This window comes from Babylonia areolata, chromosome 23, assembly GCF_041734735.1.
Source record: "Babylonia areolata isolate BAREFJ2019XMU chromosome 23, ASM4173473v1, whole genome shotgun sequence".
Lineage (NCBI taxonomy): Eukaryota > Metazoa > Mollusca > Gastropoda > Neogastropoda > Buccinidae > Babylonia > Babylonia areolata.
The window spans coordinates 42,370,378-42,393,296 of NC_134898.1; the positions used below are offsets into that span (position 1 = coordinate 42,370,378).

At 44.0% G+C, this 22,919-nt stretch overlaps 1 protein-coding gene and 1 pseudogene across 4 annotated transcripts; both read right to left on the bottom strand.

Moving 5' to 3' along the window:
* Positions 1 to 3,732: 3,732 nt before the first annotated feature.
* On the bottom strand, positions 3,733 to 22,799 carry LOC143298141 (uncharacterized). Of its 4 annotated transcripts, XM_076610868.1 has the most exons (12): positions 22,490 to 22,799; positions 21,531 to 22,228; positions 18,682 to 19,287; positions 16,744 to 16,980; positions 15,663 to 15,877; positions 14,960 to 15,141; positions 14,026 to 14,306; positions 13,098 to 13,308; positions 12,216 to 12,404; positions 10,614 to 10,824; positions 8,981 to 9,261; positions 3,733 to 4,610 (listed from the first exon to the last, which is right to left on the bottom strand). In XM_076610868.1, exons 2-12 carry the CDS (start codon positions 21,546 to 21,548, stop codon positions 4,234 to 4,236), a joined length of 2,808 nt encoding a protein of 935 aa, XP_076466983.1. In that variant the 5' UTR covers positions 21,549 to 22,228; positions 22,490 to 22,799; the 3' UTR covers positions 3,733 to 4,233. The 4 variants fall into 4 exon arrangements, with proteins under 4 accessions (XP_076466983.1, XP_076466986.1, XP_076466985.1 ...); XM_076610871.1 differs by lacking the exon at positions 21,531 to 22,228 and having other exon boundaries at positions 18,682 to 19,284; XM_076610870.1 differs by lacking the exon at positions 21,531 to 22,228.
* Positions 5,551 to 6,904, bottom strand: LOC143298252 (uncharacterized; annotated as a pseudogene).
* Positions 22,800 to 22,919: the final 120 nt, after the last annotated feature.

Consider the following 22,919-nt stretch of genomic DNA (forward strand, 5'->3'; position numbering starts at 1 on the left):
GGAAAAATACAAAAAAAATGGGTGGCGCTGTAGTATAGCGACGCGCTCTCCCTGGGGAGAGCAGCACGAATTTCACACAGATAAATCTGTTGTGATAAAAAGAAATACAAAAAAAATAACCAACCGAAAATAGCAGCAGTACAGCGAGCATTGCGTCAGACCCAGAACTAGGTGATAGCGGGTTTCGAATGTTTATTAAACTTAAAGAAGTCCGAGATCGTGCTGTCGTGATTCATCCCTCTAAGAGAGTTGGTACTTTTCACTAACTAGTCTGACTAATGCTGTGATTTTTTTTTTCCTATGGCTGTATTTTCATCAACACGTGTGCCAGTCTCCACGTATCCACGAGACAAGGTCTAAATAAATTATATCACAATAGGCGCCATTGAACACCACCAAAGTAACCCGGCAGCGCTGCAGGGTCTCCTCTGGCGGGAGTCCTTTTGGCGGCTTTACCCTGAACATTTTCTGTAGTTTCTTTACATGCTGCAGTTAACGAATGCAGCGGTATAGTGGTAGCGCAAGCACAAATCATAATAACAACAAGGATTGATTGATCACTGTACTATGTAATATTTCTCTGGGTAGCTGATTTTATTACGAAGTGAAAGATTTTGGGAAGAATCTGACCAACACACATGTAACGTAAGTATCGTATAACCATGTCGCCTAATAATGGGAAAGCAACTTGACCAAATGTATGGCAAGTACTGTTTTAGATGTTAAAATAAATATATAAATAAAAAAAATATATATATTTTAACTCTCTCCATACGAACGGCGAAAGAGACGACGTTAACAGCGTTTCACCCCAATTACCACCATCAAAATATTGCAAGCGGAAGGCTCTTATACTGAAGAGGTGAATGTTGACAAAGAATACCACAATTCTGACGACAGAAGCTAAAGGTGGGGTCATTCAGACACCCACTGGACATCCGAGGGGTCTGTGTAGAGGAGAAGAGAGGGCTGGCCGTACTGAGTGGGTTAAAAAAAACATGGGAGAAAAGTACTCCTTGAGCATCCTGCATAAGATACATGCTTATTGAGTCGGACTACTGGACATATTTGTTTGCTGCCTCGCTTTTGTGAAAATAAACTTCATCTGCATCAATCGGAGAATAATCTGACCAAAAGTTACGTGAGGGAATAAAAGTGTAAGTCCAATAAGAGTCATCCAGAAGTTACGTCCGTGAATAAGAGTATTACCCTACTGAGAGTCATCCAAAATTTACATGCGTGAATAAAAGCATTACCCTATTGAGAGTCATCCAAAAGTTACATGCGTGAATAAAAGTATTACCCCATTGAGAGTCATCCAAAATTTACATGCGTGAATAAAAGCATTACCCTATTGAGAGTCATCCAAAAGTTACATGCGTGAATCAAAGCATTACCCTATTGAGAGTCATCCAAAAGTTACATGCGTGAATCAAAGCATTACCCTATTGAGAGTCATCCAGAAGTTACGTCCGTGAATAAGATTATTACCCTATTGAGAGTCATCCAAAATTTACATGCGTGAATAAAAGCATTACCCTACTGAGAGTCATCAAAAAAGTTACATCCGTGAATAAAAGTATTACCCCATTGAGAGTCATCCAAAAGTTACATGCGTGAATAAAAGTATTACCCCATTGAGAGTCATCCAAAATTTACATGCGTGAATAAAAGCATTACCCTATTGAGAGTCATCCAAAAGTTACATGCGTGAATCAAAGCATTACCCTATTGAGAGTCATCCAAAAGTTACATGCGTGAATAAAAGCATTACCCTATTGAGAGTCATCCAAAATTTACATGCGTGAATAAAAGCATTACCCTATTGAGAGTCATCCAAAAGTTACATCCGTGAATAAAAGTATTACCCCATTGAGAGTCATCCAAAATTTACATGCGTGAATCAAAGCATTACCCTATTGAGAGTCATCCAAAAGTTACATGCGTGAATAAAAGTATTACCCCATTGAGAGTCATCCAAAATTTACATGCGTGAATAAAAGCATTACCCTATTGAGAGTCATCCAAAAGTTACATGCGTGAATAAAAGTATTACCCCATTGAGAGTCATCCAAAAGTTACATGCGTGAATAAAAGCATTACCCTATTGAGAGTCATCCAAAAGTTACATGCGTGAATAAAAGTATTACCCCATTGAGAGTCATCCAAAAGTTACATGCGTGAATAAAAGTATTACCCCATTGAGAGTCATCCAAAATTTACATGCGTGAATAAAAGCATTACCCTATTGAGAGTCATCCAAAAGTTACATGCGTGAATAAAAGTATTACCCCATTGAGAGTCATCCAAAATTTACATGCGTGAATAAAAGCATTACCCTATTAAGAGTCAATCCAAAAGTTACATCCGTGAATAAAAGTATTACCCCATTGAGAGTCATCCAAAAGTTACATGCGTGAATAAAAGCATTACCCTATTGAGAGTCATCCAAAAGTTACATCCGTGAATAAAAGTATTACCCTACTGAGAGTCATCCAAAAGTTACATGCGTGAATAAAAGCATTACCCTATTGAGATTCATCCAAAAGTTACATCCGTGAATAAAAGTATTACCCCATTGAGAGTCATCCAAAATTTACATGCGTGAATAAAAGCATTACCCTATTGAGAGTCATCCAAAAGTTACATGCGTGAATCAAAGCATTACCCTATTGAGAGTCATCCAGAAGTTACGTCCGTGAATAAAAGGATTACCCTATTGAGAGTCATCCAAAATTTACTTGTGTGAATAAAAGCATTACCCTATTGAGAGTCATCAAAAAAGTTACATCCGTGAATAAAAGTATTACCCCATTGAGAGTCATCCAAAATTTACATGCGTGAATAAAAGCATTACCCTATTGAGAGTCATCCAAAATTTACATGCGTGAATAAAAGCATTACCCTATTGAGAGTCATCCAAAAGTTACATGCGTGAATAAAAGTATTACCCCATTGAGAGACATCCAAAAGTTACATGCGTGAATAAAAGTATTACCCCATTGAGAGACATCCAAAAGTTACATGCGTGAATAAAAGTATTACCCCATTGAGAGTCATCCAAAAGTTACATGCGTGAATAAAAGTATTACCCCATTGACAGTCATCCAAAAGTTACATGCGTGAACAGAAGCACAAGCTCAATGAGAGCCATCCAAAAGTTAAGTATGTGAATAAATGTATAACCAAATGAGAATCATCCAAAAGTTAAATGCATGAACAAAAGTATAATCCCAATGAGAATCATCCAAAAGTTACATGCGTGAACAAAAGTATAATCCCAATGACAGTCATCCAAAAGTTACGTCCGTGAATAAAAGTATAATCCCTATGACAGTCATCAAAACGTTACGTCCGTGAATAAAAGTATAATCCCAATGACAGTCATCCATATGTTACGTGCGTGAATAAAAATAATAAGCACAATGAGATTCAACCAATAGTTACGTGCGTGAATAAAAATAATGCATGAATGAAAGTATAAGTCTAATCAGAGTAATCCAAAAGTTACGTGCGTGAATAAACGTATAAAGTCTAATGAGATTCCATTAATGAAATAGTGTAAATAATATTTTAAAAAATAGCACTACAAAAATAGGAAGCGGGTAAAATCTCAACATATGTGTTTGGACTGAAGGCTGTCTCTTGATTTCTCCTCCCACGGTCTCGTTTTTAAAAAAATGCATATATATATATATATATATATATATATATATATATATATATATATATATATATATATATATATATATATATTTGTTTCCAAAACAGACAGACTGACAACACAGACGAACGAACGATGAAAAATAAAATAGACACAAATTCCGTTGGGACAAAAGACACTCGGAATGAGAGAACACTCTACAACAAAAGCAACAACATATTCATGTCAATGTAAAGCTGATACATAATGGTGAGCATTATTATGCTTCGGTGTATTAAAATGCTACATTCTGATGTACCTGGCTTAGTTAAGAACAAAAGAAAAAAAAATACTAATAACAGCGACACGAAAGTACCGAGTCCCCCCGGCTCCCTCAATGGCTCAGAGAGCAAAAAAACGAGAGACAGAACAGAGACATACAAAAGGGAAGTCATACAAAACAAAACACACACACAAAAATAAGATCGTGTATGTCAACAGAAACTATTGCAGAGTCTTCGCACCCCCCCCCCCCCCCCCAAAAAAAAAAAAGTAGAAGCGGCCACCAGCCAGTCCGTCCACCTCACCTTCTAGACGTGAAACAACACGAAATGCCCCAAAGACCTGGACGCAATGAACCATACCCCCATGCGATTAAACTCACCCAGATTCTCCATAATATACCCACCATCACCATCACCATCACCATCACCACCGCAATGCTTGATATCCGGCACGAAGACGACAACGGTTCTCTCCAAACCATGACCGTTGTAGGTGTTGGTGATGAGAACGGAGTTGGCGAAGAGGCCATCTTCGTCCAGGTCGTCACTTCCGTCCACCACGACGCTAGCGGGGATCCCACGGGCCCGCAGCGCGCGCACGAAGGCGGAGTCAGGTTTGATTGGCAGGAGCGAGCGACCCACGATGAGGACGTCACGGAAGTGGAGGTGAGAGCCAGGGCGGTCTTGACAGCCACATGGAGATAGGGATCCAGTTCAGGTACAGGTTATTTTGGGCTGGCGTCAATATTGTTTTTGTTTGTTTTGTTGTTATTTTGAAATTGTGGAAGGGAGATTTTGATGGAGGTGAGAGAGTGATTTATCAGTGGGCACGAACTGCATGCATACATATAAACGCGCGCGCATACACACACGCACATTTTTTACACACACACACATACATCCGCGTGCGTGTACAGGCGCGCGCACGTGCGCACACACACACACACACACACACACACACACACACACACACACACACACACAATCATGTGTAACATCTTACATCACTTCCCGTGATAACATGTCAGATTGAAGAACACACACACACACACACACACACACACACACACACACACACACAATCATGTGTAACATCTTACATCACTTCCCGTGATAACTTGTTAGATTGAAGAAAACACACACACACACACACACACACACACACACACACACACACACACACACACACACACACACAATCATGTGTAACATCTTACATCACTTCCCGTGATAACTTGTTAGATTGAAGAACACACACACACACACACACACACACACACACACACACAATTTTACCTTACCTTGGTTTGCTTCGTCTCCTCTCCTCTTGCCTCAGTCTTTACCTGTTCAGTCTCATCTTGTCATGTCTTACCTTTTCTCTTGTCTCGTCTTGTCTTGCCTCGTCTTGAATCGATCCCTCCCTCGACAGGCGCAATAGCCGAGTGGTTAAAGCGCTGGACTGTCAATCTGAGGGTCCCGGGTTCGAATAACGTTGACTGCGCCTGGTGGGTGTAGGGTGGAGATTTTTACGATCTCCCAGGTCAACATATGTGCAGACCTGCAAGTGCCTGAACCCCCTTCGTGTGTATAAGCAAGCAGAAGATCAAATGCGCACGTTAAAGGTCCTGTAATCCATGTCAGCGTTCGGTGGGTTATGGAAACAAGAACATACCCAGCATGCACACCCCCGAAAACGGAGTATTACGGGGTCATACACGTAAAAGCCCACTTGTGTGCATACGAGTGAACGTGGGAGTTGCAGCCCACGAACGCAGAAGAAGAAGAAGATCCCTCCCTCTAGGCCCTGCCTCATCCTAATCTCCTCACACTCATTTGTCTCGTCTTCTCTCGTCTTCTCTTGTATCGCCTTGTCCTGTCTCGCCTTGCCTCTTCACACTCAGTTGTCTCGTTTTTTGTCCTGTCTCGTCTCGTCGTGTCTTATATCGTGTCGTCTTGCTTCGCCTTCTCTTGTCTCACCTTGTCAATTTTTTTTAAATATTTTATTTGTTTGTTTGTTTGTTGTTTGTGTCGTCGAGTCTTGTCTCGATTTCTCTTGTCTCGTCCTGTCCTGTCTTGCCTTGTGTGAATAGATGTATCAGTTGTCTAGTTTTGTCTCATCTCGTCTCGTTCCGTCTTGTTACTGTCTCGTCTTATCTCTTCACACTCATTTGTCTCGTCTTTTTGTGTTATCTCTGGTATCGCCTTGTCCTGTCTCGTCTTATCTCTCCACACTCAGATGTCTTGATTTTGTCTCGCCTCGTCTCGCCTCGTTCCGTCGCGTCACGTCCAGTGCCGTCTTGTCTTGCCTCGTCTTGTCTCTTCACACTCAGTTGTCTTGTTTTGTCCAGACTTGGCTCGTTGCGTCTTGTCGTTTTGTCCAGTCTCAACCTGTCTCAGGTGTATCGACTCGTCTTCTCTTGTCTGCTTACTTGTCTCATCTTGAACTGTCTCGTCTTGTCTCTTCACAATCAGGTGTATCGTCGTGTCTTCTCATGTCTCATCTTGTTCAGTCTCACCTGGTCTCTTCACACTCAGATGTACCGCCTCCTCTTCTCTTGTCCCATCTAGTCCTGTCTCGCCTTGTCTCTTCACATTCAGGCGTCTTGTATCGTCTTGCCTTCTCTTGTCCCCTTGTCCAGTCTCATCCTGTCTCTTCACACCCAGCTGTCTTGTATCGCCTCCTCTTCTCATGTCTCGTCGTCTTGTCCTGTCTCGTCTTGTCTCTTCACACTCAGGTGTCTTGTATCGTCTTGCCTTCTCTTGTCCCCTTGTTCAGTCTCAACTTGTCTTTTCACACTCAGGTGTATCGCCTCGTCTTCTCTTGTCACGTCATCTTGCCCTGTCTCGCCTTGTCTCTTCACACTCAGGCGTCTTGTATCGTCTTGTCTTCTCTTGTCCCCTTGTTCAGTCTCAACTTGTCTCTTCACACTCAGCTGTCTCGTTTTGTCCAGTCTTGTCTCGTTGCGTCTTGACTCATCCAGTCCTGTCTCGCCTTGTCTCTTCACACTCTGTTGTCTTGCATCGTCTGTGTCTTACCTAGTCTTCTCTGGTCTCATGCTGTCCGATCTCCTCTTGTCTCTTCACACTCAACTGTCTCGTCCATTCTTCTCTTGTCTTGCTAAGTCCTGTCTCTTCACAACGAGTTGCCTTGGTTTTTTTGTTTGTTTATGTGGGTTGTTGTGTTTTTGTTTTTTTCCGTTGTTGTTTTTCCTAGTCTTGTCTCATCTTTTCTTCCTGTCTTACTTCATTTCATTTATATTTTCCCTCAAGGCCTCACAAAGCGCATTGGGTTACGCTGCTGGCCCGGCATCTGCTTACTAGTCTGTGGTGTAGCGTACAATGGATTGTTTTGTCCCAGCGCAGTGACGCCTCCTTGAGAATCTGAACTAAACTGAACTGAACCGAACTGAGCTCTTCACACTCAGTTGCTTCGTCCCGTACTTTCTCGTCTCGTCCCTTCCTTTCTCGTCCTGTCCATTCTTTCCCGTTTCGCCTAGTCCTTTCTCGTCCTGTCCGTCCTTTCTCGTCCCGTCCCGTCCTTTCTCGTCCTGTACGTCCTTTCTCGTCCTGTGCGTCCCTTCTCGTCTCGTCCAGTCATACTCGTCCTGTCCGTCCTTTCTCGTCCCGTTATTTCTCGTATCGTCCTGTCCTTTCTCGTCTCATCCTTTATCGTCTCTTCCTTTATCGTCTCGTTTAGTCCTTTCTCGTCCTGTCCGTCCTTTATCGTCTCGTCCAGCCCTTTCTCGTCCTGCCAGTTCTTTCTCGTCTCGTCCCGCCCCTTCTCATCTTATCCGTCCTTTCTCGTCCCGTCCCGTCCCTTCTCATCTTATCCGTCCTTTCTCGTCCCGTCCCGTCCCTTCTCATCTTATCCGTCCTTTCTCGTCCGGTCCCGTCCCTTCTCATCTTATCCGTCCTTTCTCGTCCCGTCCCGTTCCTTCTCATCTTATCCGTTCTTTCTCGTCCCGTCCCTTCCTTTCTCGTCCTGTACGTCCTTTCTCGTATTGTCCACTCATACTCGTCCTGTCAGTCCTTTCTCGTCTTGTCCAGTCATACTCGTCCTGTCCGTCCTTTCTCGCCTCGTCCCGTCCTTTCTCGCCTCGTCCGTCCTTTCTCGTCTCGTCCCGTCCTTTCTCGTCCTGCCAGTTCTTTCTCGTCTCGTCCCGTCCTTTCTCGTCCTGTCCGTCCTTTCTCGTCCCGTTATTTCTTGTATCGTCCTGTCCTTTCGCGTCTCATCCTTTATCGTCTCGTCCTTTCTCATCTCTTTTAGTCCTTTCTCGTCTTGTCCGTCCTTTCTCGTCTCGTCCCGTCCTTTCTCGTCCTCTCCGTCCTTTCTCGTCTCGTCCAGTCCTTTCTCCGTCCTTTCTCGTATCGTCCAGTCCTTTCTCGTCCTGCCAGTTCTTTCTCGTCTCGTCCCGTCCTTTCTCATCTTATCCGTCCTTTCTCGTTCCGTCCCTTCCTTTCTCGTCCTGTCCGTCCTTTCTCGTCTCGTCCCGTACTTTCTCGTCCTGTACGTCCTTTCTCGTCCTGTCCGTTCTTTCTCGTCTCGTCCAGTCATACTCGTCCTGTCCATCCTTTCTCGTCTCGTCCCGTCCTTTCTCGTCCATTCCGTCCTTTCTCGTCTCGTCCCGTCCTTTCTCGTCTCGTCCAGTCATACTCGTCCTGTCCATCCTTTCTCGTCTCGTCCCGTCCTTTCTCGTCTCGTTTAGTCCTTTCTCGTCCTGCCAGTTCTTTCTCGTCTCGTCCCGTCCCTTCTCATCCGTCCTTTCTCGTCCTGTCCAGTCCTTTCTCGTCCTGTCCGTCCTTTCTCGTCCCGTCATTTATCGTATCGTCCCTTCCTTTGTCGCCTCATCCTTTCTCGTCTCGTCCTTTCTCTTCGCGTCCCGTCTTTTCTCGTCTCGTCCCGTCCTTTCTCGTCTGGGTCCTTACTCTTCCCGTCCTTTCCCGGCTCGTCCCGTCCGTCCTTTCTCGACTCGTCCTTTGTCGTCTCTCTTCCGTCCGTCCCGTCCCGTCCCGTCTCGTCTCGTCCCATCTCTTCCACAAAACTTCAACTCACCGACGCGCAAAGAGTCCAGCAGCAAAGTCGCCAGCTCCTCTCCACACTCGGCGCAGCGGCTGACACAGACGCAGGCCGCTCCTCCTCCTCCTCCTCCTCCTCCTCCGGGCGTCACGTGCCGGCCGTGGTCGATCTTAGTCAGCATGGCGGACGGCGCTGCCTCCGCGGGCAAGGGCGGGTTGACCCTGGTGCTGGTGGTCAGGTAGTCGTACTGCTTCTGGTCCTGGTGGCTGGCCAGAAGCTCTGTCTGCTCCAGCAGGTCTTGGATGTGGCACGGGCACCTGCGTTGCGTGTGTGTGTGTGTGTGTGTGTGTGTGTGTGTGTGTGTGTTTAGTTTAGTTTAACGTCTTTTCAATGTTTAGTGATATTAGACAGGGGAAAAAAAAAAGAAAGAAAAAAATGTGTATGTGTGCATGGAAGATGAAGCGTGTGGTACCTGATAAGAGGTGGTGGGATGCTTGTAGTGAACTGTGGAAACCGAAGAGCTATAAAGGACTGTATTGACTTACAGTGAATTATAGCATGGATAATAATAGTGAATTAAACATCCATATGACAGTAAAAAGCGTGCTTGTGATAACAAAAACGTGATCAGTCAAAGATAGATACCTACTGGACTTTGAATCAAACATTCAGAATTTTTTTTTTACAGTAATGAATAATTCTTCAAAACAGTGTGTGCGTATGTGTGTGTGTGTGTGTGTGTGTGTGTGTGTGTGTGTGAACATTGCCGAAATGTGTGAGGAAGAGTATTGTGTGCTTTGATGAGCGCTTTGATGAGCGCCTTGGGCAGTTTTCTTGATAAAAGTGCTAATAATAAGTATCTATTATTCTTACTTTCCGTCCTCTTCTTGTTCTGCTTGTTCTTTCTCGTAGTAGTAGTAGTAGTAGTAGTAGTAGTAGCAGAAGTAGCAGCAGTTGTAACAGTATATTCTTCTTCTTCTCAACATCATTATCATCATCATCATTACCAACATCATTATCATCATCATCATTATTATCAGCATCACCATTATGATTATTATCATTATTATCATTCATCATTACCATCATCATCATCACCAACATCATTAGTAGTAGTAGTAGTAGTAGTAGTGTCATTATAACTATCATCATCATTATTATGGACAGGATACGTTGTCCGCATGACAGACAGCAGGATCCCTAAGATGTTCTTGTATGGCCAGCTGAAGGAAGGCCACCGCGAACTTGGAAGACCCTGCAAGCGCTTCAAGGACACCTTGAAGACAAACCTCAAAGCCTGTGACATAGAAATCGCTTCCTGGGAAACTGATGCCCTTGACCGCTCTCGCTGGAGGATGCTGTGCTCTAGTGGCATAAAGACGTTTGAAAACAAGAGAACGCTGGCCATTAAGGAGAAGCGTGAGCGAAGGAAGCAGGGCTCAACTTCTGGAGACGTTTTCCCTTGCAACACCTGTGGGAAGTGCGGCGCGTCAAGAATCGGCCTCTTCTCCCATAATTATGAGGACACACACCGACAGATAAGTCTGCCTGCCTACTCGTCCGTCGGTCCGACGAGAGACTCCATTAGTAGTAGTAGTAGTAGCAGTAGCAGTAGTAGTAGTATCATTATAACCATCATCATCATCGTTATCACTTGATGATGACACACCTGATGCTGTCGGAGAACTGGGCGGACAGGTAGTCCTGGGGACACCTGTTGGGCCAGAAGCCGGTACACCATAGCGACACGCCGTCCCCTTGCCGCCTGGCCTCCTGCATGATCTCGTGCAGCACTGGTGACGCCATCCATGACGTCAGCACCTTCGCGTAGAACTGTACGTCCAGCGCCCTCTCCAACACCGCGGCCAAGACGCGTGGATCTGAACTCATATGCGCACACACACACACACACACACACACACACACACACACACACACACACACACACACACACACACACACACACGTGCGCGTGAAGAAACACGCGCGCGCACTGACACGCATACAAACGCACGCTCGCGCGCACACATGCACATGCACAGACACACACACACACACACACACACACACACACACACACACGGGGGGGGGGGGGGCGGTCGGGGGGTAGGAGGAATGGATGATTGGCAAAACCTGTACTTGAAAATAGATAGATAGAGCGAGACAGCGATAGAGAGATAAACATAAAAATGTAAACAAGGCACAGAGAGAGAGATAGATAGGTAGATAGATAGATAGACAAACATAGACATTTTAATAATCGTTCCTTTCCTCCAGCCAAATCTCCCCGTATATTCTTCGCACAAATCCAAACCCCAAACAAACATGATAAAAATATCAAACAAACTTTCTTTCCTTTCAGTCAGCAAACTCTTATGCGTCAGAGCAAGTTTCATTTTGCGGCGAGTCAGCAACTCAGATCGGAATGTTGTCCAGTCATACTGTTTTGTTGTGTTTTTTTCTTCTTTTTTGTGTGTGGGTTTTTCCTCACCTGTACCTGTCCTGTAGGGAGGATGAAAGGTTAGTGTGAGCTACCTGCAATACTGGAGTTCCTTGGTCTTTGAACGAGGATTTCAGCCCGTGCCTTTTTTTTTTCTTTTTTTTTTTCTTTTTTTTGTATTTGCATTTTGTATTTTGTACTTTTTTTTGTCACAAGAGATTTCTCTGAGTGAAAATCGGGCTTCTCTCACCAGGGAGAGCGCGTCGCGACACTGAGAGCGCCACCCATTTTTTTTATTTTGTATTTTTTCCTGCGTGCAGTTTCATTTGTTTTTCCTATTGAAGTGGATTTTTCTACAGAATGTTGCCAAGAACAACCCTTTTGTTGCCGTGGGTTCTTTTACGTACGCTAAGTGCATGCTGAACACGGGACCTTGGTTTTTCGTCTCATCCGAATGACTAGTGTCCAGACCACCACACAAGGTCTAGTTAAGGGGGAGAAAATATCGGCGGCTGAGCCGGGATTCGAACCAGCGCGCTCAGATTCTCTCGCTTCCTATGCGGACGCGTTACCTCTAGGCCATCACCCCACTGGTTGGGAGTATTCGCCGCAGACCCCATGTTTGCTGTGTCCCAGGACCCATCCCCCTCGAACAATGCGACCTTCACTGTACACAAGACAAAGGATTTGAAAAAATAACAACAAACAAACTGAAAAGCAAGTACAAACGTGTTAGCATTTATCTTATTTAACTTACCTTTACCAGTCGACAACCGCTCTCGAAAACTATTGAAATTAATCAAAATAAACGTAACCGCGGTTTGTTCTCACCTTTTCCAACCAAAACGGCACGCATCTCTTCGACAAGAGACAGAAGCTTTTCTTCTTCCTTCGCTATGGAGTCTGTCAGGATGGCCTTGGCGATGTCATGGACGTTGTGGAGGTCCTTCACAGTCTGTTCAATGGACGACAGAGCTTCCAGAACTCTGACGAGGGTGGCCTCTTGCTCTTGAACGGTTCCTGCAACACGGTGTCGAGTTCAGTTTCAGTTTCAAGGAGGCCTCAGTGCGTGTGGACAAACCCGTATACGCTACACCGCATTTAAGAAAAAAAGGGGGGGGGGGGGTTGGGTGGTAAATGCATAGACCCAACATGCTGGCAAGGTTTGGGGTTGTTCCTGATGAAGTTACTGTCTGTGTACACAGCGTTGCGATTATGAGCCCCAAAATAAATGTTAAAAACTGCTGTGGTTTGGGAGTCTAAGACAGGAAGAAAAAAAACGTGAAAGTTCCATTTTCAAAAATAGCAAATCAATGAAGGCAACAGAAAGAGAAAGAGAGGAGTGGGAGGAGAAAGAGATGATGGCTGATTGACAAACAGATCACAGTGAAATAATGTTACACTGTGTGATAAAAAGCTGATCAATTTAAAAAGGAAACCTTTTTTCTGAACAAGACAAGAACGCCCCAAACACCCAGATGTTCATACCTTCAACAGACAGTGTTTTCAGGAACTTCATAGAGGTAAATGGATCCTAATTTACACATTGCTACGATGTGAATATCAGTTCAAAGCTTCAGTTTCGTTTTGGTTTCAGTTCCAAGGACGTGTCAAAGCGCCTGGGCAAATCTATATACGCTTCACCACATATGCATAAAAGGAAGGAAAAACATTAAAGAGGAGTAAAGAACCAATATTGACCAAGCAACCAACCAGATTCAGCGGTAGCTGCTGCTGCTGCTGCTGATGCTGTTGCTGCTGATGCTGCAGGCAGCGCAGACATCTCTCCCACGGAACCTGCATCCTTGCGCTCCTCCTCAGCCTCCTTCTTGCACGTTTCAAGCATCTTCACCATCTCTCGCAAGAGACCCAGCATTTTCCCGGACGGGTTGGCAAGCCAGAGTTCGTCCACAAGGAACATCACCTGGTTTCAAATAGAACTATGATCAATATGAAGCAAGCAGAACTGGACATAAAAAGTGATATCCACATATCGCCACGACTTCTTGAAAAGATAAATTCACCCATTCTGTTTAACATCTCACAAAGCTTACATAAGATGTGTTTGTGTGCCAACTAAACAAAACTATTTTAAAAAGTAAGAGAGAGAGAGAGAGAGAGAGAGAGAGAGAGAGAGAGAGAGAGAGAGAGAGAGAGAGAGAGAGAGAGGATTAAGAAAAATATATAATGAAGTAAACGTGATTGTAATGTGATATATTTTGATTTCATTCTCTCTCTATGTATGTACTGGTATCCGTCTGTCTAAGGGGTTTAGCTTTTCTTTCTATCTATCCAGTGGTAAAAAAAAATACTATACCAACTTTCTACTAACATGCTACGTACAATGATAATGAAACAATGATACTAGAAATAATGATGCGGATGATGATGTACATGCTCATGTCTTTATGTAGGTGGAATTTTTGTTTTCAACAGAGTACGCATAACACAATTCATTATGATTATGTTAGTGTCATTTTCTGAAGCAATTGTAATTTGTCCAGTGGTGTGTGTGTGTGTGTGTGTGTGTGTGTGTGTGTGTGTGTGTGTGCATGTTTTTTTTTTGTATCGTTCGTCAAATGTGTTTTTGCTCTGTGTACAAAGTAATAACCGAATCTAACAACAACAACAACAAATTCACCTTGGTTCCTCCTCCTCCCTCCAAACCCGCGGCTTTCTGCTTGATGCCGCTAACAAAGTCTTCGGGGTCCGTCCTCGCGTCGATGGTCTCCATGAGAACCCTCTGGGTCAGGTGGGGCGTGTCGTGGAGCGCCGCCACGATCTGGCTGTGGAAGAGCTGGGAGATGAGGTGCCCCGGGAGGTTGCCCGGGCCGCGGACCACCACGACCGTGGTGTCATCTTGCTGCACCCTCTCCACGGCCTTCAACACCAGCAGCAGGGTCTTGCCACTGCCCGGTGGGCCTGGGAACGTGGCAGGGTGAGGGGTGAGGGGAGGGAGGTAGGGAGTGAAGGAGGGAGGGAGGTAGGGAGTGAAGAAGGAAGAAAGAAGTGAAGAAAATGAAAGGAGGGGAAGAGGTAGGGACAGTGGGGGGAAGGATGGGAGGGAGGGAGAGAGGGAAGGAGGAAGGGAGGGAGAAAGGAAAGGAGGAAGGAAAGAGCGAAGAAAATGAGAAGGAAGGGGGGTGGGGTGGACAAAAGTGGGACGGAACGAAGGAAGGAATGAAGGAAACTAGAAGGAATGGGAGAAGGAAGCGGGAAAGAAATGAGAAGTAAACAAGGAAGGAAGGAAGTGGGAAGGAAAGAAGTGGGAAGGAAGGAAGTAAGGGAAGAAGGGAGCACAGCATCACACAACACAACACATCACAGCGCATCACGACAGAACTATGTATATTTACAAACATATAAATAAACAAAAAAACAATCAAACAAACAGATGAATAAATCAACAAATAAACAATCAATTCCTTTGGAAGCACATAAGCAAATATGTGAACAGACAGATAGATAGATATGTATGTTGGTTGGTTAACTGGTTCGGTAATAAAAAGGTAGGCAGGTAATAGGTAGGTAGGTTGACTGACTGACTGACTGATAAACCCGAGACAGTCAGGTACCGGTCAGGTAGACGAAGGGGTCCTGGCGGTGGTACCAGTGCAGCTGCTGGGGCCGGAGGATCCAGAGCTGGCACCACGTGCGCATCACGTGAGCCGCGTCCGCCAGGTCACGTGCTTCATGGATTTCCGGGTCCGGTTTTCCGCGCCGCCACACCTCTACCGTTGTCATAGGCCCGCACAGTCTGCGGGTGTTAGAGGATGGTGATGATGGTGGTGGTGATGATGTTTGAAACAAACTTTCTTCACAGAAAATATCAAAGCAACTTGCTGTATAACTGGTCAGTCAAAGTCAAAGCAACGAACAAGCAAAGCTTATATATAACCGTGCTCTAAATAAACTGGTTACTTGTCAATGAACTGGCAGCGATTAAAAGAAGTTCACGAACTGGAATGAAATACAAAGAAGTAATAATGTGGAAGTAAAACAAGTAGAAGAAATAGGGAGAGAGGGGGGGTGGGGTATGGGCGGGGGGGGGGGGGGAGGAGGCGGAGGTCAAAATGTCACATTTACTTCGCATTTTCCTCTTCTTCTCTTTTTATTAGTTCCCTTGATACGACGGCTGGTAGTAAAGAAATATTCGTGCTTTTTTTTTCTTTTCTTTTTTTTCTTTTCTTCTTTTTTTTTAACCTCAAGTGAAATCGTTATCATTAACGTTATCTGTATAGACTTAAACTACATTCATTATGTTAAAATCAATCTTACCTGGCAATCAACTGCTTATAAACGTCGTCGTCAATGCCGCGGAAGTCTGCCGGTCGGGTACTCTCCATCTTTCTCAGCATTTCTTGAAACCACGTCACGATGACGTCATCTCGCTCTCCTTCTGACGTCACAGCACCATCGATTTCATCTTTGCACAGCCAGAGCTTCAGAACATTTTCAAGGTCCGTGTCGGTTCCGAGATATTGGTTCAGTTCCTGGAAGTACGGGTATTTTGATTGAAAAAGAAATATCCGGTGTAGATGGCTGTGTCAACATGGACAGAGATAATGTGACCATCACTGCTATCAGTTAGAAGGTGAAGCAGTCACTTCATCATGATTGAATTTTTTTTTATTTTTTTTTTTTTTAGAAAGTTATGTCCTCATCTCCTACACTATTACAAACAAGCGCGCATGCGCGGGCGCGCGCGCACACACACACGCACACACACACACACACACACATACACACACACACAATACACACATACGGAACATACGGATACACACGCGCACTAACACACTTGCATGCATGCGTACGTACGTACGTACGTGCGCATATGTGTGTTTGTGTATGTGCATGCGCGCGTGACAAGATTTTTGTTGTTTGTTTTTCAGGAGAACAAAAGAGACACGGATAAAGTATCTACGGACAGACAGACAGACAGACAGCAAAATATATGCTTTTCAGTAAGGAAACAAGACACTACCACCACAAACAAGGGATTTTTTTTTCCTTTTTTTAGAAGAAGGATCACCACTGTGAACAGACAACAAATGACAACACTGCAAAACTACTGTCCCACAAAACTGTGTCCCATGCAAAAATGAATAAATGAATGAATCAAAGAATGTATGAAAAAAAACGATTAATAATGAAAAGATAAAGGAATAAATAAATTAATGAATTAATACATAAATGTTCTTCTTCTTTCGTGGGCTGCAACTCCCACGTTCACTCGTGTATTTACACGACTGGGCTTTTACGTGTATGACCGTTTTTACCCCGCCATGTAGCCAGCCATACTCCGTTCTCGAGGGGGAGTAAATAAATGTCCTAAATAAAAACGTGTCCTTCTTACGTCACACATGTTGCTGCTGAACCCAGGACTCGTCATCACTTCCGTCAGCTTCTCTCGCGTGACGTGGGGAAAAGCTCCGATCTTCGTCACGGGAATACGCGCCCCTTGTCCGCCCAGGTCTGACGCGATCGTGTCCAGTTGACCCTGCCGCTTGTTGAGCTGACGCAGAGCTTGGCTGAGTTCCTTCTGGAGTGCGTCTTCCAGGGAGCCTTGCTGGATGTCCCCCACAGCTTTGATCTGTAATCCAGTCACCTTTTTTTCTTCTTCTTTTTTTTCTTCTGAGGGAAGAAGTTTAGCAGTTTTTTGGGGGTTTTGGGGTTGTTGTTTTTTTGGCAATCATATGATATTGTAAAATGCATAGAGCTTCAAGAATATGCGTTATAGTGTGTGTGTGTGTGTGTGTGTGTGTGTGTGTGGTGTTATATATATATATATATATATATATATATATATAGATATAGATATATATATATATATTGCGTGTGTGTGTGTGTGTGTGCGTGTGTGTGTTGTTGTTGTTGACGCTGTTGCTGTTTCCTTTCTATCGTTCGTTCGCTGGATACCGTGTGTGTTTACCTGCCTTTCATACTTTATAATCATTGAATTTAAAAGAAAGAAAAAAAAAGGGTTAGAAGAACGCTTTTAAAGGCAGGAACTTTGAAATGCGTCTGAAACCAATGGCTTTCAAAGGTGTTACCAAAATCGACCTTTTTTCCTCGGTCTGTCTGTGGGGTGGAATTAGAAGCAGCTGTTGCCTCTATTTCAGTCGATATTCTACCTCCACAGAAGTGTAAAAATACAGGGGATGTGTTGTTTTGTTGTTGCTGTTTTTTTATGGTAACACACTGTTTAGGTTCTATCATTATTTCATCTTTATTATGTATGATGGGAGAGAGAACGCAGAAGCGTAAAATGAAAACAAAAACACAAACAAACAATAAACAAAAAAAAAAACCCAAACCTTTTCCTGTCAAGTTTCTTCAGTCCTTTTGGAACAATGGTCACTGTGGGTGGTGTCCCTTTGAAAATTATCATATGTAAGTACATCATTATGGCGCCTTTCTGGCCAATTGCTATCTGTTTGACGTTGTTTCTCTCCCCTTGTTATTGCACGTTTTCCTAAATTGATTGCCTGTTCATGTTAACACAATAAATCATCTAAATCATATTAGCGCCCTCTCTCTCTCTCTCTCTCTCTCTCTCTCTCTCAGTTCCAGCATTTGTTCCCATAACATATTCCTCTACCATTGTAATGTTTTTTCGTGCAAAAATATGTTGTGTTAAAACTTTTCGGTATCAGTTCATTTATCTACTCATTGTCTTTTCCTTTTGCGATCACGTGTGTGCATGTGCACGTCAGATATTTACAGGCCAGAGGTCCAACATTAAATGTTATGAGTCCTTGGGTCAATCTGTCTGTTTCCCTCTCTCTCTCTCCACCTCACTCTTTCCCTCTCCCTCTCTGTCTAGCCGTCCATCAGATGTTGTGTAGAACATCAAAAGAAGATGATGTGCACTTCGTTCTCTATTGTCCAAACCTCAACGATGTTAGGGTTAGATTTATTAATTCATCCTAAACATTACAAAGATCCTTGTCTGTTCAAACTGATCTGTTGATGTCATGCACAACACCTGATGTGATGCGTAATCTCTCTCTCTCTTTTTTTTTTTTTTACAAGGATTTCAGAGATACAGTCGCTTTATAGCCTTGTTTTCATTGTTCGTTTATCCTCAAATTGTATCTGTTGTTCAAAAACCACTTCATAAGGGGCTGTGGCCTATATGAATAAACCATTTATTCATTCATTCATTCATCCGTCCATCTATGTCGCAAGTTCCTCCTCTTCGCTGCCTTCACTTGCTCTGAACCCCTCCCCCCGCCTTGCTCTGAACCCCTTCCCGCGCCCCCTCCAGACAAAACGTTCCGTGCAGACTCACCTCGATGATGAGGAACCCGTAGTCCTTCAGCACCAGCAGCAGGTCAAACTCCCCTCGGGCCTCGGACGCCGGAGGGAAGGGGAAGGACTCCCTGGCCTGGGGGTCCTCTGTCTTCCTGTCCTTCCTCCTTCTCCGCTTCTTCCTCACGGGGGCCCCGGAGAGGGTCTTGTTGAGGTAGTTGTCCAGGTTGAAGTTGCTGAGGACCACCATCACGACCTTGTCGCCTTCCTTCCTGGCCAGTCTCCACAAAGCCCTCTCCACCGTCAGCTGCGCGGCGTCGCCCCGAAAGTCCGACTCCTTGGTTGGACCTTGAGCCTGGTGGAGGAGGGAGGAGGAAGGAAGCATCTGCTGCTGCTCGTCGGTGAGGTCCGTCTTGTTGACGTGCACGGGCGGCACGAAGTAGGTCTTCTTCAGGAGGTCCGGGAACCAGATGTCCAGCTGCGGCATCCACTCCTGGGTCAGCTGATCCCTGCGACTCTTGTCGCTGTCGGCCTCTTCTCGGTCCTGGGATGTTCCGGGCGTCGTGGTGGTAGTGGAGGTGGCTGCGGAGGAATCCATCCTGACGGCAGCCGAGGTGGTTTTCAGTCGTTTGGCTTGCTGCTGCTGCTGGGATCAGGGATCACAGGTACGTCGTCATCAACAAGGTTATCATCATCATCATCATCTTCTTCTTCTTCTTCTGCTTCTTCTGCTTCTTCTTCTGATTCTTCTTCACTTGATGAACAGTTTCCTAGGTATCGTCACCCAGTTCCATAAGGAACTGAAGAATTCAAGTCTGAATAATGACTCCAGTTTGACCTAAAGTCTGAATAATGACTCCAGATTGACCTAAAGTGTAAATAATGACTCCAGTTTCGCCAAAGCAAAATACATCTACTCGCCAGTGATAACGGCGTTAAAGAGCTGCCATTTACTCTTGAGCCGTTTTCCAAAAATAATTTCCGAGGAAGACAAAATCACAAGGCAGCGAGTTTCCAAAGCTGCCAGTGAAGGGTGATATAGCGCTTTGGAATGACTGGCTTTGAATTTTGGAGTTATTAACTTCAAAGGTTGGACTGAATGGCTTTGAAATAGCCGTGAATGGCTCCAAGGCACTGGGTGAATAGCCGGCAAAGCTACAAAGTCTGGCTCAATCTATAAGGAACATTACCTTGCAGCAAATCAGCATGATTATATTCTCTGTTGTCTGGAACTGAACTGGAACTGTATGGTTTTGCATACTGCATGAACAGTTTCCGTGATGAACATTCGAATAAAATACATGATACTGATAGACATACGTTGAAAATGTATTTAGTCCTTTTTTTTCTTTTTTTTTTTTTTTCTTTTCTTTCCAAACGTTCTTTGTTCTTAAAGCATTCCGGATCAACCGGAGATAAGAAAATGGCCACACACCCACATCCACCCCCCCCCCACCCCCACCACCCACCCTCCCTGCCCACCCACACACACACCCATTCCATCTTTCTTTCTGTATCTGAACACCGCTTTTAAAAATGAAATCCGATCCACAGTAATTCGTTTTTTTTGTTCCTTTCTGTATTTCTTTTTCTTTCTCTCTTTCCTTCTTACTTCTTTCTTTCTTTTAATCTCCAAGACAGCTTTCAATCCTTGACATCTAAATGTTTGCTTTTGCACAAAACACAACAGAAACGTCGAACCAGTAAAAATGTAGTGTGTACACTGCAACAAAGCAAAGAATCGTCGTGTAATGTCTACTTCACTATGAATCATCATTTTCCACGCCAGGAGTTTCGAACACCTCGTCAATATGAGTACGCTGACTCAGAGAGAGAGAAAGAGTGAGTGGGGGTGGACGACAGAGAGAGGGGGGATGGTGGACACAGAGAGACAGACAGACAGACAGACAGACAGACAGACAGACAGACAGAGAAAGAGAGAGAGAGAGAGAGAGAGAGAGAGAGAGAGAGAGAGAAACAGACAGACATCCAGAAAAGGGCGAAGAGGAAGACAGAGAGGGACGGAGACAGAAAGAGACAGAGAGAGGTAGACAGAGACATACAGACAGGCATAGAATCTGACAAAAAAGATCGTTTATCTTTCAGTTCAATATGATAACATTCTTCATTATTATCATCATTATTATGATCATTAGTGCTACTACTACTACTACTACTACTACTACTATTGTAATTATTATCATTGTCGTTGTTGTTGTTAACATTATCATTATCATTATTATTTTCATCATCATTATCAATCCTATTGTCTGGTGATAAAAGCACCCACTGTTCTGTTTTGTTTTTGTTTTCTTTTTACGCGAAATTTCACCATGATATCACCGAAGGAACGTTCTTCAATCAATCGGAAAAATAGCCAAGCAAATTTACCAGAACGTTTCAAACCTGTTTCCTTCATTGCCTTATTTATGCTGAAGATCAAACAAGAACCGGCACCCTACATGCAAGTCGCTGGAAGTTCCAATTTGTTGTTGCCAGCAAGAAAACCTAGCAGACGAGAGAAAAAAAAACACAAAAACAACAACAAAACGCAAACAAAGCAGGTAAATGTCCTTCATTTTGCTTCCTATCGACCTCCGACTGACTGTTGGGAACGTTTCTTGAAGAACATGGAGAAAGTTTACGTGAGAAAAAAAAAGAAGAAGAAAAGATGATGGAAAAAAAAACACACCTAAAAAACCACCTCGGTGATCTTATGTCCAGACAATAGGATTTAACCATCATCATCGTCGTCATCAGTAGTAGTAGTAGTAGTAGTAGTAGTCAGTAGTAGAAGAAGTAGTATCGAGACAAGACGGAAATAAATAACAAAACAAAACTCACACAACAGGCTTATTATCAAAAACGTCAGTCGCTATAAATCCCTACCTTCTGCGCTTGAGACATTCTGTGTGAATGAATCTGTGCACGCACTTCAGCAGAAGAGCTGACGACCTCGACCCAGTGGGAAAAGCCAAAAATAGCACACAGCGGCAATCGACACTTTCGCTCTGTACACTTGTTGGGCAGTTCGCTATTTTACCCTACACAACAGTCACACATGCTAACCAGTTAAAAAATGTCACAGTGACCCGGGCAACTGTCAAACGCAGGCCGGGACTATTTTTCCTGTCGCTTCGACGCTCTGAGTGGTTTGGCTACATCGATCAAATCCGCGCGCCGCCTATACCATGAATTAGTGACAAGTCGAACCGAAGGCTGCACAACGCATGTACACAAAACACACTTGACCCAGGAAGTTTGGACGTCTGCCAGGTCGTCTGTGGATAGGCCTACGTGTTAGCTGTAATTCGACGCAACTGTTTTTTTCGCCTGGGCCAGTTTTGGTCGTCATGCAAGTCATGGCAAGTTTAAGACCAAGCATGCTTTCGGCTAAATTTAATTTTCTCACGGATAAGCCTAACCATTTTATTTTGTTCGCCTGTTGTTGTTGTGACTACCGTGACAACAGGACTTGGCTACACTAGCTCTGTTTGCTATTGTTGTTGTCTTCTTCTTCTTCTTCTTCTTCTTCTTTCCAAATCATGCTTCAGTATCGGAGTCGAACAAATTTTGTCCTGGCTTTACTACCACATCCAAAAGAGCTGAATCTGATTTGCAGTTCAGAGTGCGGTGTTTCGGATTTCGGAACACAAAAGCGTTTGCCTGAACGGGTATAAGGATATAATATGGTTGTTCACTTTGAGGCGCAGCAGTGGCCGGCCGTAGGCGCTTTCTGTCATTCTCTGACATCAGATTGTGCCAATCACTCACTAAACCGCTCTGTTTCACAACCACAACCTTGCTGCATACATTCAATGACAGATTCATACAATACAACCACTTACCTCCTCAGCTGCGAAAAAAGCACTGACAATAATGGCGAGATTGTATTGTATTGTATATTTTGGATTGTATTGTGTTACTCTTTTTGTTGCAACAGATTCAGTTCTGATGAAAATCAACACTTGAAGGTGACAAACTTCACACTCGAAAACTTCCTGTGGGTCATCAGCAAATGAATGGCGAACAGCCAGAGAAATGATAAATAAAATATATCTTCGTAAAATAAATGAAATATAATAAAATAAAATGAAACAAAATGAAATAAAATAGTAAATAAATACAGGTTTGATAAACTGGATGGTAACCTACTTCAAATTAATGTTCCGGCTATTCCACAGTGGCTCTCTTTTAGAAACTGGCCCTGGGGAAAAAAAAAGAAAAAGAAAAAAAAAAGACTCTTTCGCGCTCAAACTGACGTCAGCAGCGGTGTTG